The sequence below is a fragment of the Mizuhopecten yessoensis genome, unplaced genomic scaffold, assembly GCF_002113885.1.
Source record: "Mizuhopecten yessoensis strain PY_sf001 unplaced genomic scaffold, ASM211388v2 scaffold9847, whole genome shotgun sequence".
NCBI lineage: Eukaryota > Metazoa > Mollusca > Bivalvia > Pectinida > Pectinidae > Mizuhopecten > Mizuhopecten yessoensis.
Genome location: NW_018408252.1, coordinates 451,038 through 469,008, shown reverse-complemented (window position 1 = coordinate 469,008; position 17,971 = coordinate 451,038). Strand labels below are relative to the sequence as shown.

General features: G+C 35.9%; 1 protein-coding gene across 1 annotated transcript; it reads right to left on the bottom strand.

The window, feature by feature from the left end:
* Window positions 1–9,840: 9,840 nt before the first annotated feature.
* LOC110458860 (C-type mannose receptor 2-like) lies at window positions 9,841–16,309 on the bottom strand. Its single transcript, XM_021510816.1, has 6 exons — window positions 16,177–16,309; window positions 15,312–15,599; window positions 14,094–14,267; window positions 11,994–12,191; window positions 11,351–11,611; window positions 9,841–10,250 (listed from the first exon to the last, which is right to left on the bottom strand). Exons 1-6 carry the CDS (start codon window positions 16,229–16,231, stop codon window positions 10,087–10,089), a joined length of 1,140 nt encoding a protein of 379 aa, XP_021366491.1. The 5' UTR covers window positions 16,232–16,309; the 3' UTR covers window positions 9,841–10,086.
* Window positions 16,310–17,971: the final 1,662 nt, after the last annotated feature.

Sequence of the window (17,971 nt, the reverse complement as noted above, 5' to 3'; positions counted from 1 at the left end):
CATCTTTTTTATTCGTATGTAATATTTTCATTTTCTAAGGCCTGACTACCAAAATGTAAATCATTTATATGTATATAAAGGAATGAGAAGTTGGCTTAACATCTAAAAACAAGTCAATTGGATTGAAAAACAGTCTTTACATACAAGTAGTCTGTTTGAAATCGATGGGAAAATCTTCAGTAATTAGGTGATCTACCTGAAAGTAGGATCATGGTGGAGAGTGTTTTGGTAGTTGGGCCTGACCTTTGTATATTTTGGTGTATGTATCATTTTGGTCATTAAACTGTTATTTGTTTAATTATAACATTGTTACTGTCTCTTGTTGTTTGGAGTGAATGTTAAGTGGTCACTGGTCAAGTTGCAACAATCAGGGCCAGCAACTCTAAATACTTCACCGATATTTGTGATTCTTATTTAGGAAAAACACATATATATGGGTACTGTATAGCGCTTTAAATTTGTGGGGTTAATATTTCTCTGTTTCGTATTCAGTACATATTTGGGGCGGGGGTTAAATTTCGCTAACCACCAGAATCCCATGCGTCGTACAAAGTATTTTGAGTGTCATCATTTACGGGATAAACCTCGATACAGGTAAACCGTTTGAAAACACTGATTCTGAGTGTCGTCATCCACCAGTGACTTCACTCGAAAGAAAATCAAATATGTATGTACCTTTATAGGAGTAAACTGTAAACAATTAATCACCTACTGTGTACACATAAATATGATGTGGCCACTTAAGTGGTTCACATTTTCTAAATTTTGCTGGTGTTTAGAATATGCGGATATTAGTGCGAATATAGCGAAATTAAAACCCCTGCGAAACATAAAAATCGCGATACTGTATTTGATTATTGCTGTTGAAAAAAAAAATTGATTTTATCAAGAACATTTTGAGAAGTAAAATATCAGAAAGCTTCTTTTTGATGATTAGCAATATATAGAACTGATGTTAATTGTAGGCCACCATAACTATAGATTTTTTATTTTTTTTTATTTTTTTAATTTTATTTTGACCTATAGATTATACCAGGGGCCTGGTTTTAAACTGACCTGGATTATAACCTAGGAGCTGTTTTTATAGATATTTTTAAGGGGAAGATGATCTCTCCATAACATAAGCAATGGTATGTTTCTCAGTTCAGACGTTTAGAGAAACCGATTTTAGATATGTTGCTCACTTTCAATTTGTTTCAATCTTGTCCCAGTTTTCAGGGTTGTAGATAGATTTAACTTCGCCCTAAAGATTGTTGATGAACGATGTAGTCTTCATAACTCTGTTGATATCGGTAAAGGATGTTTATTTTTTTCAATACAGTTAAACATTTACTGATTTTAAAGCATTTTTGAAGCATTTTTGATGTTGAATCACTTTTGAAGCTCCCTTTCCACCGAGGTAAGAGTTGCTGGTTTTGATTCTATGAGGTGACAATGTAGTATTGTTATGATTAAGTGTAAGATGTATGAAGATGTTGTAGAATGCATGTAAAGGTTTATAAAGGTATATTTCATTATATTATCAAGAATAATATTAACTATTAAAAATTCATTTTACCTGTAATGGGGGATACTGTGTCCTGTTTTTGTAGTGTACGTTGTGATTTTTTTTGCATTGCTTTTCGTTGTCAAAAACACTTTAACACAGTTTAACAGAATAACTGAAAGGTCAGAGTTATTTGCTATCTACATGTTTCGGCCTGTAACCGCAAGGGACCTTTGTCCTTATGATGGCCGCATAACAGGCCGAAATCTGTAGACAGTAAATCACACGAAGCGTTCTTGTGGTGTAGGGATTCCTTTATTTCTCGATTCATTTTTCTAACTTGAAAATGTAATAAAGTTGATCACTTCTGTTTGCCCGGACGGAAGCGTGCAGAGGGTCTTAATGTGGGAGGAAACCAGAGTACCCGGAGAAAACCCACGGTCGGGCAGGTGACCCCATACGTTTTCACGTCTGTTCAGGGAATCAAACCCGGGGCACCCTACACCCTTTTTCAAAAAGTAAAAACAAACAATAAATGAAATCAGTGATATTAAGTAGAAATAACAAAGACTTCCCCCATCATTTACCCTTTTCACCCCTATGTAACTTTAGAAGACTCTACCATGCATTGATATGGATGAGTTCATTATGGTCTACAGTGGAGAAAATATTTTAAACATATGAACATTTCCAGTATTAACTGTTATGACAGGTATTATATGTTATTGTACGATATACACTGTTATTGTCTGTGTCCGTAGTAACAGTTACCAGAGACATGTGTGCCATTTAATGGTATAAGTCGTTATCTTATTTGCATGGTTTGCATGGTATTTGTCATTGTTTGTCCTGTGGTATTTGAAATCACAGCTTATACAACATTTTGTTGTCCTGTAATGACATTTTATTATTCAACTGTCAGTGTGAATTGTATCTTCCCTTTGATGATAATATATAAAACAAAATTTTGATGTAAACAAATTTGATGATGTATCTGTCTGTTTGTAAGCGAACTTTGGGTATAACTGCAGTGTGTATTGATAGTTGATCCCACCTGATTCAACAGATTACATCATCATGTTCAAGGCTGGATATGTCGGCATAACTAGCTGTGGGAACCGTATCTCATTGTCCAATCAAAATACGATTTTTATTATCTCGTGTCTAGATCTATGGCTGATGACATGAAATAATAAAAATGTAAATTATTGGAAAAATGAAGCACAGCTCCTGCATCTACGCATTAATTAAAAGCTTTAACAAAAGGATTGAATCACAGTAAAAGTACAGACCACTGATCGGTTTCAACACCTTACACTGACTGGCCATGGTGTGGTGTTTGAGTTATTTCATTGATAAAATTTTGTATTACTTGTAGATTTTGTAGAAAATCAAAGATTTCGATGATTTGGATAAAATTATGTGGTGCTTGGAATGAATTAGTGCTTATGTAAACTAGAATTGTTGTAAAATAAAAACTGTACAACCACAGTTACAGTATTTCTGGATTCAAACAGGACTGTACAATGTAAAATTGCTCTAGAAAGTATGAGAACAGGAAAGAAATTGTAGAATATAATTTTGTTGGTTTGAAGGAAAAATTAAGAAAAAGGTGAAAATTGGTAACAGGATAAGATAGAGTATTGTTGTAGTTAGTATTGATGACATTTTGGAAGTGACGGATAACGATATGTTGTATGTGTACCATGTTAACTGTTTAATATGTGTGACTGTGTGGCTGTTATTGTCATTTTTATGTAGTCATTGTCTTGCCAACGGGTATCCTGGGTTTACTATAATAAAAACACATCAATTAAACACTGCCTTTGGATTGTCATTTTCAAACATCTAAGTGATGATAAGTTCACCTGAGCTTTAGCTCAAGTGACCTGTTGCTATCCGTCTTTGTCCATCCTCGTCCGTCGTCGTCTGTCGTCTGTTAACATTTTACATTTTCAAGTTAAGCTGAAATGACCATGTGTTGTTATTTTTCGGGTCAATCAGAAATCCAATATGGCCACCACGGCTGCCATTTTGAAAAACTATTTCAAACTTAAAGTCAAGTTATACTGGGCCAATTTAACTAAAATTTGGAAGCAATGATCAACTCATGGTCCTGACAAAATGTTATTATTTTTCGTGTTGATCAGAAATCGGCCGCCATTTTGAAAAACTATTTCAAACTTAAAGTCAAGTTCTACTGGGCCGATTTAACTGAAACTTGGAAGCAATGGTCAACTCATGTTCCTGACAAAGTGTTTTTAATTTTCGGGTCAATCCGAAATCCGAATATGGCCGCCACGACTGCCATTTTGAAAAACTATTTCAAACTTAAAGTCAAGTACAACTTGGCCGATTTAACTGAAACTTGAAAGTAATGATCGACTCATGGTCCTGGCAAAGTGTTGTTACTTTTTGGGTCGATTAGAAATCCAATAAGGCCACCAAGGCTGCCATTTATAATAAAAAAAACTATTTCAAACTTAAAATCAAGTTCTAATAGGCCGTTTATCTGAAACTCAATCTAGGAATGATAAACTTGTGGTCCTGACAAACTGAACTTAATGTTATATACTTAACTATTTTTTACTCAAATTGGTAGCAATGATTGACATCATTATCTCCACTTCATATTTCAACAACAAAAATGAGTACTGTAGGACTCCGGTGACCGTTAAGGCCCATGGGCCTCTTTTGTCTTATGGTAAGCATGTATGAGGCACAATAGTTAGGGTAGGACGCCGGGCTTGTGGCCGAAATGTTGCGGGATCGAGACACGTCGCGGCACTGTGTTGTATCTTTAAACAAGATCAATTACCTCGCTTGTTCCAGTCTACTCAGCTGTAAATGAGTATGTGTTTTGGCAGTGCTTGAATTTGTTGAATTCTGGCTGTGAGCGCCGAAATGGCAGCACCAGCTGTATGCTCCTCAGGGAGTTAAGAAAGATATTGGCTGGTTGCAAAGGCCACATAACCACGGATACTATTTTGTGAACCGCACGCTTTGAGACGACATACCAACTAGGTTATGATAAAGCGGTATATAAGAACCTTGAATCATTATTTATTATTACTTACGATGAATAGGTAGCCCAGTTGGTTAGAGCGACAGTATAACAATATGATATCTAGGATTCGAACCCAGGTTTAGCTCTGTTCAGTATTTACTCAAAACACTGCTGTCAATTAAAGGTTGTTTTTTTTTAAATTTTATGTTTCATTTAAGTCCTGCAAGGTATAGTTTTCTTTTCAGAATTGATATATCAAGGATCTAGTGATGGCGTAGTGTATGACGATACTAATCGGAAACCGTCGGCACTTTGGGAGCAATTGGAAACCGGCGGCACTTTGGGAGCAATCGGAAACCGTCGGCACTTTGGGAGCAATCGGGAACCGTCGGCACTTTCCAAAAACGACTTAGGGAAAGTGCCGACGGTTCCCGATTGGGTAAAAACTGGGATCATTAAGAAATATTTCTTGATAGTGACAGTGGTAATACATGTTATATGTTTTAATTTATAGTCCTTTTTACCTTAAGTCTCTTTTTATAGTAAACCGTAAGTTTAACGCTGAGAATTAGACTTAACACTTCTGATTAACATACTACAGTTACTGAGTCAGAGACCAACACAGGGCACGGTCCCTGATATTGTCTTCCTTTGTAACTTGAGTTTCAATGGTACACATCAAAACAGTTCACGTAGTGTATACATAATCAATTATGGCAACCATCCCAAATCGACTTCAATGTATTACGTGGCAATGGACAAAATATTCTTAACCCAAACCTGGTGAGAAATCGTGCTAGAGGTGAACAATCGTGACGTAACACCCTTTGAAATTATTCTTTCAACCTTCTGGTCCCCGTTTTCAGCATTCCGTCCAAGACTACTTGTTCGGAACAGCAAAAGGTATTGACTAAATTTCGTACGGATCATTCCAAGGCTAATGTGGACTGAAGGTTTGACTATCTATCACTACGGATTGCGTCTGTATGGATAAGAGGTCCGTAGTCCACTGCATGATAGTACCTCTCACTCAATAGTACAATTTGTTTAATAATCTGATACGGGGAATTTTTTGGGAACAAGAATATGTCGGTTTGCTATCCAATATCGTATGAAATTTGGTATCACATGAATGCTCCCTTCTGACTTGGTTCTTGTCCCTGTGCTTGATAACCCTACTGCCAATGATGCTCCATGACGTTGCATGCTGTTGACGTAAGCGAGATTAGTCTAAAGTTGACATGTTTTTCTCAATTGGATAGAGACCTCTTGACTTTCTTTCAGTCATCCGACACTTTTTCCTTTTCTGTTCACAGCTAGAAGGTCCTGATGAAATATGGAATAATCTTTAGTGCTGTCTTTTTTAGAACGATATCTGGTGCGCCATCAGAAAGTGTAGACTGAAAGGAGGAGTTCCTTCAAACAGCTGTTGGATTCCGGCGGTACTGATTTCAGTTATGCGGATGACAAGGTAAGTGTTTTTTCCTGGTGTATACTGACTGTAATAGTTTGTTAAGTAGATCATTCCATTCAGCACGCTCTGTTTTATTCTGTAGCCTTCAGTCGTTTGAACCACTGAGTTTGCAGTCAGTTTCTAACACACTAAGCCTGTGTGTAGGCACCTCCGTGTTTGTCAAACAGAACTGACGGCCTCTCACTTGGTGCTGACTCGGTCTCGTAATGTGTGAAGTTGTGAGTACCGGGTATAGCTTTACGTCCGAAATCGGACATGATGGCTGTGTAGTCTGCACATGTTAGGGTAAATGTGTCAGAGCACGGAAGTGGATTCTTACAAAAAAAACACCCCAGAATACTTTTATGCGGTCTCTTGTGTAGTAGTATTGACGGTTTCATTACCTGTAATGTACATGTACCTTGCCTCTCCACTGCTTCTGATAGGCTGTTGTTGTTCTTTGTTTCTGATCTGCTGTTGTTTTACTTTGTTCTGATAGGCTGTTGTTTTACTTTGTTTTGATAGGCTGTTGTTCTTTGTTCTGATAGGCTGTTGTTGTGCTTTGTTCTGATAGGCTGTTGTACTTTGTTCTGATAGGCTGTTGTTGTACTTTGTTCTGATAGGCTGTTGTTCTTTGTTCTGATAGGCTGTTGTTCTTTGTTCTGATAGGCTGTTGTTGTACTTTGTTCTGATAGGCTGTTGTTGTTCTTTGTTTCTGATCTGCTGTTGTTTTACTTTGTTCTGATAGGCTGTTGTTTTACTTTGTTTTGATAGGCTGTTGTTCTTTGTTCTGATAGGCTGTTGTTGTGCTTTGTTCTGATAGGCTGTTGTTGTTCTTTGTTCTGATAGGCTGTTGTACTTTGTTCTGATAGGCTGTTGTTGTACTTTGTTCTGATAGGCTGTTGTTCTTCTTTGTTTCTGATCTGCTGTTGTTTTACTTTGTTCTGATAGGCTGTTGTTTTACTTTGTTTTGATAGGCTGTTGTTCTTTGTTCTGATAGGCTGTTGTTGTGCTTTGTTCTGATAGGCTGTTGTTGTTCTTTGTTCTGATAGGCTGTTGTACTTTGTTCTGATAGGCTGTTGTTGTACTTTGTTCTGATAGGCTGTTGTTCTTCTTTGTTTCTGATCTGCTGTTGTTTTACTTTGTTCTGATAGGCTGTTGTTTTACTTTGTTTTGATAGGCTGTTGTTCTTTGTTCTGATAGGCTGTTGTTGTGCTTTGTTCTGATAGGCTGTTGTTGTTCTTTGTTCTGATAGGCTGTTGTACTTTGTTCTGATAGGCTGTTGTTGTACTTTGTTCTGATAGGCTGTTGTTCTTTGTTCTGATAGGCTGTTGTTCTTTGTTCTGATAGGCTGTTGTTGTGCTTTGTTCTGATAGGCTGTTGTACTTTGTTCTGATAGGCTGTTGTTGTACTTTGTTCTGATAGGCTGTTGTTCTTTGTTCTGATAGGCTGTTGTTTTTTGTTCTGATAGGCTGTTGTTGTACTTGGTTCTGATAGGCTGTTGTTGTAGTTTGTTCTGATAGGCTGTTGTTGTACTTTGTTCTGATAGGCTGTTGTTGTACCTTGTTCTGATAGTCATACCGGCGTACATGTACAACTTATTGAAGATTCCCTTTTTTATGAAAAAAACATTGACATGCTTTACTGATTAACATCTCATTGATCTATTATTGCTTTTACCAGTATGACCATGTTAGTTATCACCTACAATACGGCATATGTAAACACGGTAGTAATCATGGTCTACTTAGATAGCCATTGCCGTGTACATTGACTGTTCAGATCGAGATAAATAACCTACCCATGGTTTATCGCTGTCAGTTAAGTGTCTTCATGATCAAGATTGATAAACAGCATTCATATCAAAACGTTATATTAGAATAAACTCTAATTTAAAAAGGATTTCAATCTTATAGTCTTTTCATAACTAATTCAAACGTTGCTCAAACGCATTTCCTTCGTCAGTTTATCTTACCTCTGAGAAATTTTGTTTGGTGTAAAATATACACACAAGTTCATAATAGTTTATATATATTACAGAAAACGCATTCCCTTATTTTTCTTCAATATATCGTCATCGTAAAGGATATCCTCTATGACAGGGGCACAATATCTTTCTCCCGGTACAAGTATCTCTGTCTATAGATGGATTTATCAGACAAGATGTTTTATCGACATATACTCGTTCGCAATTAGTTTTAAATAAAACAGAAACTGTATCACAGGGTCACAGCACATGGAAAACACGAGTAGAGTCTAGACGAAAATAAACAAGCCATTCGGATTGATATGTCTTACCTATGCCCCGCTTTGACAATCAATACACATATCATAGAAACTAAGTTAAATGCAAAAACTTAATGTTGATGGAGATGCTGACAAAGTCAATGGACCATGAAAGGCCGCATCCAGCATTTAATGTTGCATCTATGGTCCAAGTTTGGTTGGTGTAGCATTTATACTTTAAGAGAAACCAACATAAACGCAAAACCTTAATGTTGATGGAGATGCTGACAAAGTCAATGGACCATGAAAGGTAGGCCGCATCCAGCATTTGATGCATAGGTTGGGATGAACTACCCAAGATACATGAATGGTCCAAGTTTGGTTGGTGTAGCTCTTCATCTTTTAGAGAAACTAACTTAGACTCTGACAGTCAAACTTAAACGCAAAACCTTAATGTTGAGGGAGATGCTGACAAAGTCAATGAACCACGATAACTATGCTTCATCATGCATGGGTTGAGATGTGCTACCTACGATGCATCTATGGTCCAAGTTTGGTTGTTGTGGCACTTATACTTTCAGAGAAACTAACTTAAACACAAAAACTTAATGTTGATGCCGCCGTCGCCGGAAAAACAACACCTATGTCTCGCTTCCACTTCGTCGCGGCGAGACAATAAAAACCAAAGGAACACAATTATAAATAGGGAAATAAATCATCAACTGAAGGTACAACAAGGCACTCCAGAACAGTAAGCGTCCCCCACCCCCTCTCCCCATTTACATATTGTAATCTAGTCTTGAACAAAGCTATCTAAGGCAAAGCTGCTGGAGCATGTTCATTGCTATAGTAACCACTCTTCCCCCTGTATACAGGTCGGAAAAGGGACGGTTGCTTACACAAGGTGATAAGGTGTATGTCACCGATGTGTTAACATTGACAACTGTGTGGAATATCTCTCAGTGTAGGTCGAGGTAGGAACAGATACTTTATCATTAGTATGAAGATAGGTTTTAGTATGTTTGAAAGGACACCATATAAAAAAATTGTCTTTTCCAAGATATCAACATTTTCTCATCCTTTTGAAGCAGTAAACAATATATCAACACTATTAAGAGGCCACTTTCGAGCAGTCATTTTGGTACTCAGTTCATAGCCATTTGTATTTCCTGCTCACTTCATTATCAAAATGTTCGGAATAATTATATGGGAAAACGTTAGAAGAAAATATATTCAACTTGATCTTATCACTTAAGCAGAAGTTTTAACACTACCTATTCATTTGCTCCTATATTACACAAACAGGTATATATGAAAGCTTTAGTTTTAAGTATCTTTTTATACGTTGGAGAATGCCAACATTTTGAAACGTTGGGTATGCGTCCAGACTTATTAAATGGGCGAAGTGTGCTTCCGTTAATAAGTTTTCATTCCCAATGTGTCTCGTACCTACGACATGGGAAACAATTTCTTTCATTTCTCTATCTCGTACTTCTACCTAGGCAATCTAACCCAAAACCTAGTTATGCTTCTTTTCTATCTCGTATGTCTTCCAAGATACACCAAAATCCAGTACATTTGTTCTGTATGACGATGATTAACTCCATATTTCACTATCTTTGAGAATCGATAAACTAAACAAAAAAGAATAAAAACGTAATTGCGATAAATCGTTCAGAGAGTTCCTTATATTATTCAATGAAACACAATACAGACTAATCCCTGAATTCAAGTCTGGTAACGCACACACATGATTACCTCTCCGTAGGTATTTGAACACAAATTTATTTATCTATTTTATACAATGTTTAATTCAGTCGTGCTTACTGAAATTTGATATAAAACAGCAGTTAAAACTGTCTATATATACATACACCTACAAAGGGAGATAACTATGTCCCATTTCTACACTAATCACTGGTTGTATTGACATATGTAAGCCTGGTTATAGGTAACGGCTTCACAATCGTAGTCATACCACATCCCATCATCTACGTTAATCATGGCACAGTTCGCGTTCGTGGCGTTGTGAGACGGACCCTCTCCGGGCTTCCAGTGGCCATACTTAACAGGAGAGCCTGAAACAGCATTTATTAGCTCGTACATTTTGCATTCAAGTCAGAGAAAATTCTTAAGCTTTATTTCAAGCATATTTCCTCTGAATAATCATATTTCTGACGTATTACTGTACTTTAGAGAATTGTTTCTGCACGATTGTTGTAGCCACTCCAAAAAAAGTGTTTTCGTTTTAATTGTAAAGAAATCTTGCGATGGATCTCGAAGTTCTGTCTGTCTGAAATAAATAAACTCAATACTTTTCTGAACTATATATTGTTAATTCTGATCAACTGTAACAAACTTAATTGAAAAATAGTGTAATTATTACTTCATCACACACCAGTCATAACGTGACAGACCTTATGCAGTAAAACATCCTTCCGTTGGGAAGTCGAGAATAACGAAAATAAGCGTATATATCTAAGCGGACTCATATCTTAGAGCAAACCAATTATCTCGTCGACATTTAGCTAATGCAAAATAAATATAACTTTGAAATGTAACTTTGAAATATTATCCTAACAATATCATCAACATCCAAGCAGAGTCACACAGAAACATTATCGAATCTTAGACTGTACTTTTATAAAATAGAATGAATCCAGACAACTTTCTACTACTAATCGATCTATGGGCCTCCTCTACTTATTATGTTATATTGTGTACAGGCAGTGGATAACTTTATCATAACATTAATTTATTAAAGTATTTCTAGAAAATAAGATATGGAAAAAGTTACTTATTTGGAACATAAAGTTTCAGCTTGTGTTAAGAATTTATTGTAAAATGTGACCAAAACGGACTATATTAAAGACTTCTTTTGACAAAACATAATTGTCTTTAAAACTGGACAAATAAATGACAAATATGCATGTGAAGTAGGCGGACTATAAAGAATTTCAATAAAACTAAGAAAAAATAAGAACGAGTGAGGCAGCACATCCTTTAATAACGACTGCTTACAAATAATAAAAACAAAGGTTTGTGTCTCATAACTAACCACGTTAACAATGATAAAACAGAATATATTAATTATAAGCAATCTTCAGGTGTTTTTTTTTTATTTGTAAGTATTATGAGTTTAAAAGGTAAGACAACCGTTGTGTCAGGATATAGTTACCGTCACTCCATTTCCAGTGTCCCTCACTTCCACGGTCTGTTGCCCCTATCCACGCTCCCGAGTCACTCCAATGTAGGGACCTCAGGCTCTGGTAGACGAAGTCCTGTTCGTGCTGACCGTGTATCTGTAGTAACGACCCTCCCTGGCTAACACACTCAGCGTTAGCGTCATTCCAAGACTTGTTGTGTGTAACAAACCGGAGACAGGAGCCTCTGTAGTATTTTACGAGGGAAGCGACCGGATGGAATGATGAACAGGGTTCTAAAGAAAAGTAAACAGGTGGTTTATTGTGTTTCGTCTGAATAGAATAAGGAAATGATATAAGGCGCAAACGAAGAATTTAAAGAACAGCGTCAAACAGCGTTACTGCCAGGCGGTTATTCTCTGCCTATTCTCTGATAGCANTATATATTATATAAAGAAAAATTCTTAACAACGAGTCTTTAGTACTATCATCTCTTCTAGGAGATTCTTCATCAAATATTAATATGACATGCGACGTTGTTATAAATAAGAATGGACGTAATGAAGAAAAATGAAATGCAAGGCGGTGATAATAATAGGGAATACTGCTTTTGAAGGATATCATCATATGATATAAAGCAAGGTTAAATATAATTTTAAAAGGTTGTTGTCGATGTACTTTTAGTTGTTATTGGCTTAGTAGTTGTGGTCGGCGTGGTTGTTGTTGTGGTGGGCGTAGTTGTTGTTGTGGTCGGCGTGGTTGTTGTTGTGGTCGGCGTGGTTGTTGTTGTGGTCGGCGTGGTTGTTGTTGTGGTCGGCGTGGTTGTTGTTGTGGTTGTTGTTGTTGTTGTTGTTGTTACAGGATGATGCACCTTCTCTGTAATATAAATACGTTTAAGTAAGCGACGGAGAGGCAGAAGTAAGGTAGTTCATCTCGTACGATAATTGGTGGTCATTTACAAGGACATAAAATACCAAAATAGACCATGTGTGCTTTCGGATTATGACCATTTATGTCACAATTTATTTGAAAATCTGGAAACATAAACCCTACATAAACACGAAGATGCTGTCGTCTATATCACCCTTTCCGCAGACGGAAGTCAGAATAAGATGCAGAGTAAAGGCTGTAGCGTACCAATGTTAATAGTACGACATGCTTCGGTTTCATTCAAACCGACAACATCAAGCGTTAGTGCAAACAAGATTTCTACTTTCAGTGTTCCAAAATGATCACAAACATATTAGTTTACAACATAGATATTATTAATTTTTTTTGTGAAAGTATAATCTATGTCGTTAGATATTGACATATGGACAAAGCAATTGTACTTTTAGGAACACATGAATTAAAACAATTCTTCTTAATTAAGTCATTGAAACAGTTAATGTAGGTCAAATTCAGCATCCGAAACATGCGTATATTAGATCAACCCCAGCTACTTTTTGTAGCAAGTACTATCCATGTAGCACTATAGTTACCTACAAATTGACTAACAAATTGTCTAAGTGAGCAAGGACGTACGGAGCCCATTTCTGTAATATTTTGGGGGACACGATATTTATTATACTGATGTTAAAATGATGGAACAAAGACTTAGATACAAACATTTTTTGGTATTGATAATGTTAAAGAATAAAAATCTGTATTAAAAGTACCGACTGAGTTTGACAAAAGACCGAATACACCACAATAGCCTAAATGCATAAAGGATAGTAACTGAACTCACAGACGGATGTTTGGAGAAACAGAATACCCCACAATGGTTTAGATATATAAAGGATAGTTACTGAACTCACAGACGGGTGTTTGGAGAAACAGAATACCCCACAATAGCCTTAATGCATAAAGGATAGTAACTGAACTCACAGACGGATGTTTGGAGAAACAGAATACCCCACAATGGTTTAGATACATAAAGGATAGTTACTGAACTCACAGACGGATGTTTGGAGAAACAGAATATCTCCAAAAAGGTCTAGATATATAAAGGGTAGTTACTGAAATCACAGACGGATGTTTGGAGAAACAGAATATCCCCACAATGGTTTAGATACATAAAGGATTGTTACTGAACTCACAGACGGATGTTTGGAGAAACAGAATATCCCACAATGGTTTAGATACATACAGGGTAGTTACAGCACTCACAGACGGATGTTTGGAGAAACAGAATATCCCCACAATGGTTTAGATACATAAAGGATAGTTACTGAACTCACAGACGGATGTTTGGAGAAACAGAGTATCCCCACAATGGTTTAGATACATAAAGGATAGTAACTGAAATCACAGACGGATGTTTGGAGAAACAGAATATCCCCAAAAAGGTCTAGATATATAAAGGGTAGTTACTGAAATCACAGACGGATGTTTGGAGAAACAGAATATCCCCACAATGGTTTAGATACATAAAGGATTGTTACTGAACTCACAGACGGATGTTTGGAGAAACAGAATATCCCCACAATGGTCTAGATACATAAAGCGTAGTTACTGAAACTCACAGACTGATATTTGGAGAAACAGAATATCCCCAAAAAGGTCAGATATATAAAGGGTAGTTACTGAAACTCACAGACTGATGTCTGGAGAGACAGAATACCCCCACAATGGTCTTGATCTGTAAAGAGTAGTTACTGAACTCTGAGACGGATGTTGTCAGAAACAGAATACCCCACAATTGTACAGGTCTGTACAATGTTCTGAATTCACAAACAGAGTATTGGATAGCATAATCCTACACTGTAATCAAGCTCTATTATGCATGGTACTTACTGACTTCACAGACGGATGTTTCGAGAAACACAATACCTCCACAGTCAAAGTCGTGCCATCTCCCACCGTCATCCAATTTCATAATGGCACAATCCTCGTAGCCAGCATTAAAGAGGAAGCCGCTGTGGGTCGGTCCCTCACCTGGATGCCAGTGAGCGTAGGACAGTTTTGTACCTGTATCAGATACAGGACATCAATGACACAATTAAAACAACAACATACACTGGTTTCACTAACACACTAGAGTATTTCAATAGGAGATATGTTATATGTTATGTATGCATTACATGTATTTCAGTCTTTCCCACTTAAGTATCCATGTTCCACTGCCAAAACCTTAACTATGCATAGAAACATTTCATCCGGCATGACTATAGTTTTCATTTATCAGGAAAAAAACACACCAAAAAACCCCACTTTTATGAAATTGTACGTAGATGAATTAAACGAAATATAATTAATCTTAGGAAAATCGGAAATGATCTGGCACAATTGTGGTTAAGTTAAATCCAGTACAAAATTGAGGGTTACAGTTGATACAAAAAACTACAGTTGAATCTCTAGTGTTTTCTGCAATTGATTTACCAACTTTCCCGAGAATCTGTCTACAAATTATCATGCCATTTCAAAATATCAGTCCTTGCTTATTTTGGCCTAAAATGACCAATATTGACAAAGGGCGTAAAGTAATACGACTTCCTCGTGTTTCTAATTCAAAAAAGGAAAACAACTCCCAGTGAAAAGTCAACATATACAGTGGCATATATATGTGTACGAATCTTTGAATTGAATTATATTGAAGTACAGGGAACTTGGACTAAATTTAAAAAATCGTATTTTCGTTAGAACTCGGCACATGGAGCTAAAATATAGGTAATTGCAAGAAAAACACTTTTAATGAATGCAATCCATCAAACAGTAAAAGTTCACACACGAAACCAGTAAGCACAAAAGAGTAATATTGCGTATTTACTGTTGGACATACATAAATCAAAAACTTTATCCTACGTTCTGCATACACTCTCATCCAATATCTTATCAGATATGTGCATGTCAATGTCAGTTCAATGACACCACAATATAAATGGTGTCAAATGTATTGTTACGCCACTGACTTTGAAATGCACAACATGGCATTTTGCCAGCATGTTATACAGTTCTGGAGTCAAAAGGTCTTTGCAAACTTATCTCAGAAACACGCTTAAATGATTACTGTACCGTCGGTCCACCTCCATGTGCCTTCACGTGCGTGATCAGTTGCCCCTATCCACACCCGGATGTCCCCCCAGTGCAGGGCCTTTAGTGTGCTGTAGACGAAGTTTTGTTTGTTTTGATTCTCAATCTGAACCAGACGACCTCTATAATGGTGGCAGTTGGAGCTGGCATCATTCCAGTTATGTTTACTCGTGATGAAGTACAAACAGACGTCGCCGTACGACTTCACGTACCTGTTCCGCGGCAAGGAGGCATGACAATCTCTGAGGTCGTGTTGTAGATTACCCTGTACTGGACACGGTTAATATTACATATTTCAAAATGTTATTGTAAATTTCGTCACATTTATTTGTAATGCTATATAATGTCATATACAATGACCTGTCATGGTGGTAGGTCTTGATGGCGTATAGACATGGAGCTCGTGGAGCTACCAACCATCCAAGATAAAATCACAGACATATTTAATCAATGAAATATATATATCAGTTAATTGATAGGGGGAAAATGATTAAATTTGAAGTTAAACACTTAAAGCAATCAACATCCGTCGCCAGACATATCTGTCCGTTTTGTAAAATTCATGTAAGACAATAGGTAATCATATTTGGCAGGTTTATAGATAAAATATGATTGTCTATTGTTATCTACTCATACAACAATATGTACACGTATCCCTAACTCGGCTAAAACAAACTCATCTATTGTTGTTTAATATGTATTGAATGCTACCTAGCAGTATAACACACTATCTATAGAAAATGCCCTTTGTTGCAGAGATAAAATGATTTGAGCTTATATTATATGACTATTAATAAATTGATAAATCATATCCCTTTCAAAACGCTAACGAGCCGACATTACTTACCTGTCGACAGTCCTAATATCAAGCCTAGGATATTTACAGCTGATGTTTTCAGCATATTTGTGTATACCAGGAACGAATGCTCAAAGATGCACGAACACACTGTGATGGTGAGGTTTCTAGTGGGGTGACACAATCAGACGATGACCACCCGCTAATCACCATCAGCGATAGCCAATATACACGTACATATATATGTGTACGAAATGTAGTTCACTGTACTATACATATAATTATGTATATATTGTAGTAATCTAAATATGCGTATATTACAGTTATGTAATTGTGTATATGTTATAGTTATGGAACTGTGTATGTCTTATAGAATGTAATTAAATGTTAAAGGTATTATTTTTTGTTATGGTTATTTAATTGCGTGTCTTCTATAGTGATGTAATTGTGTATATAGTTATGTAATCATAAATTATATTGATGTAATTGTGTATAGGTAATAGTTATGTAGTAATGCATGTGTTATAGTTATGTAATGGTGTGTATTTTATATTTATGTAATTGTGTATAGGTAATAAATATATAGGTGTAGTTATCTATATGTTATACATATGTTAAATATTTGTCATATTAAAACTATAATATACCAGATAGTATTATATTAAAAAAAAAATCTAATGATTTTTTTGTACTCCAATCCAGTAGATTGCTAGTAACAGCGTCTACAAGATATGCATAATTTTTATGAAATTTTGACACAAAATAAAAATATGGTTATTTTCTTCCGGGCTACAACATGCCCTACAAATCAAAATAATTCAATTTTGTTATGATTTTTATCATTTAAAAAAAAATGTACATATATTACAAGAAAAGGCTAAGTTTTGCAGTTTACATTTTGGTTTTATTTGTTTTATTAGTTCTAGTAACCTTTATGGTATTCATTCTGTTGACATTTAGTTATGTTGCAACTGTGTGGACGTTTGCAGCTTCAACCCAGATAACAACTAATTAAATAAAATGCTTGTTTTACCTTTGCTTATCTTGGCGCTGTTGGCCAGAAGATGGACAAGTCGGTATTTAAATGGAGAAGGGTCTATTGAAAAATGATTTATATCCCCATAAAAGGCATGGAAATAATTATTGAGATAAAATGGTGAAGGATCAGTATTTAAAAACAAAGTAGTAAATTAAAAAAAAAACAATTAGGAACTTGGAATAAGATTCATCAGTTTGGTTTGAATAATAAATGCTTGGTTTGTTTTGAACAAAAACAGGAATTGAAAACATATTTTGCGAGATTTCGAAAACGTCTGTTTCCTTTGTAAAGCAAAGAGTTAAATGACCAGTATCTCGACTCAAAACCGCTAACAATTCACTTAGTCACATTGTGCCGAATCAGTACAGTCAGCTGTCAAAAATCATTTCGCCAATTATCTCTGTAATACTGCATCTGTAACATAATTGTTGAAGAGGACGAAATTTTTCCAAGATAAACTCACAGATATATTTAATCAATGAAATATATATATCAGTTAATTGATAGGAAGAAAAATGATTAAATTTGATGTTAAACACTTAAAGCAATCAACATCCGTCGCCAGATATATCTGTCCGTTTTGTAAAATTCAAGTAAGACAATAGTTAATCATGTTTGGCAGGTTTATAGATAAAATATGATTGTCTATTGTTATCTACTCATACATCAATCTGTACACGTATCCCTAACTCGGCTAATACAAACTCTGTGTATATATTATAGTAATGTAATTGTGTACAGGTTATATTTATGTGATTGTGTACAGGTTATATTTATGTAATTGTGTACAGGTTATATTTATGTGAT

Excerpts from the sequence above, each read along its gene's own strand:
- LOC110458860 (XM_021510816.1), bottom strand. The coding sequence starts at position 16,231 with ATGCTGAAAACATCAGCTGTAAATATCCTAGGCTTGATATTAGGACTG. Across the intron at positions 12,192-14,093 it reads AACATCCGTCTGTGAAGTCA|AGAAGGTGCATCATCCTGTA; the intron begins GTAAGTACCATG and ends TTTATATTACAG. Across the intron at positions 10,251-11,350 it reads ACACTGGAAATGGAGTGACG|GCTCTCCTGTTAAGTATGGC; the intron begins GTAACTATATCC and ends ATGCTGTTTCAG.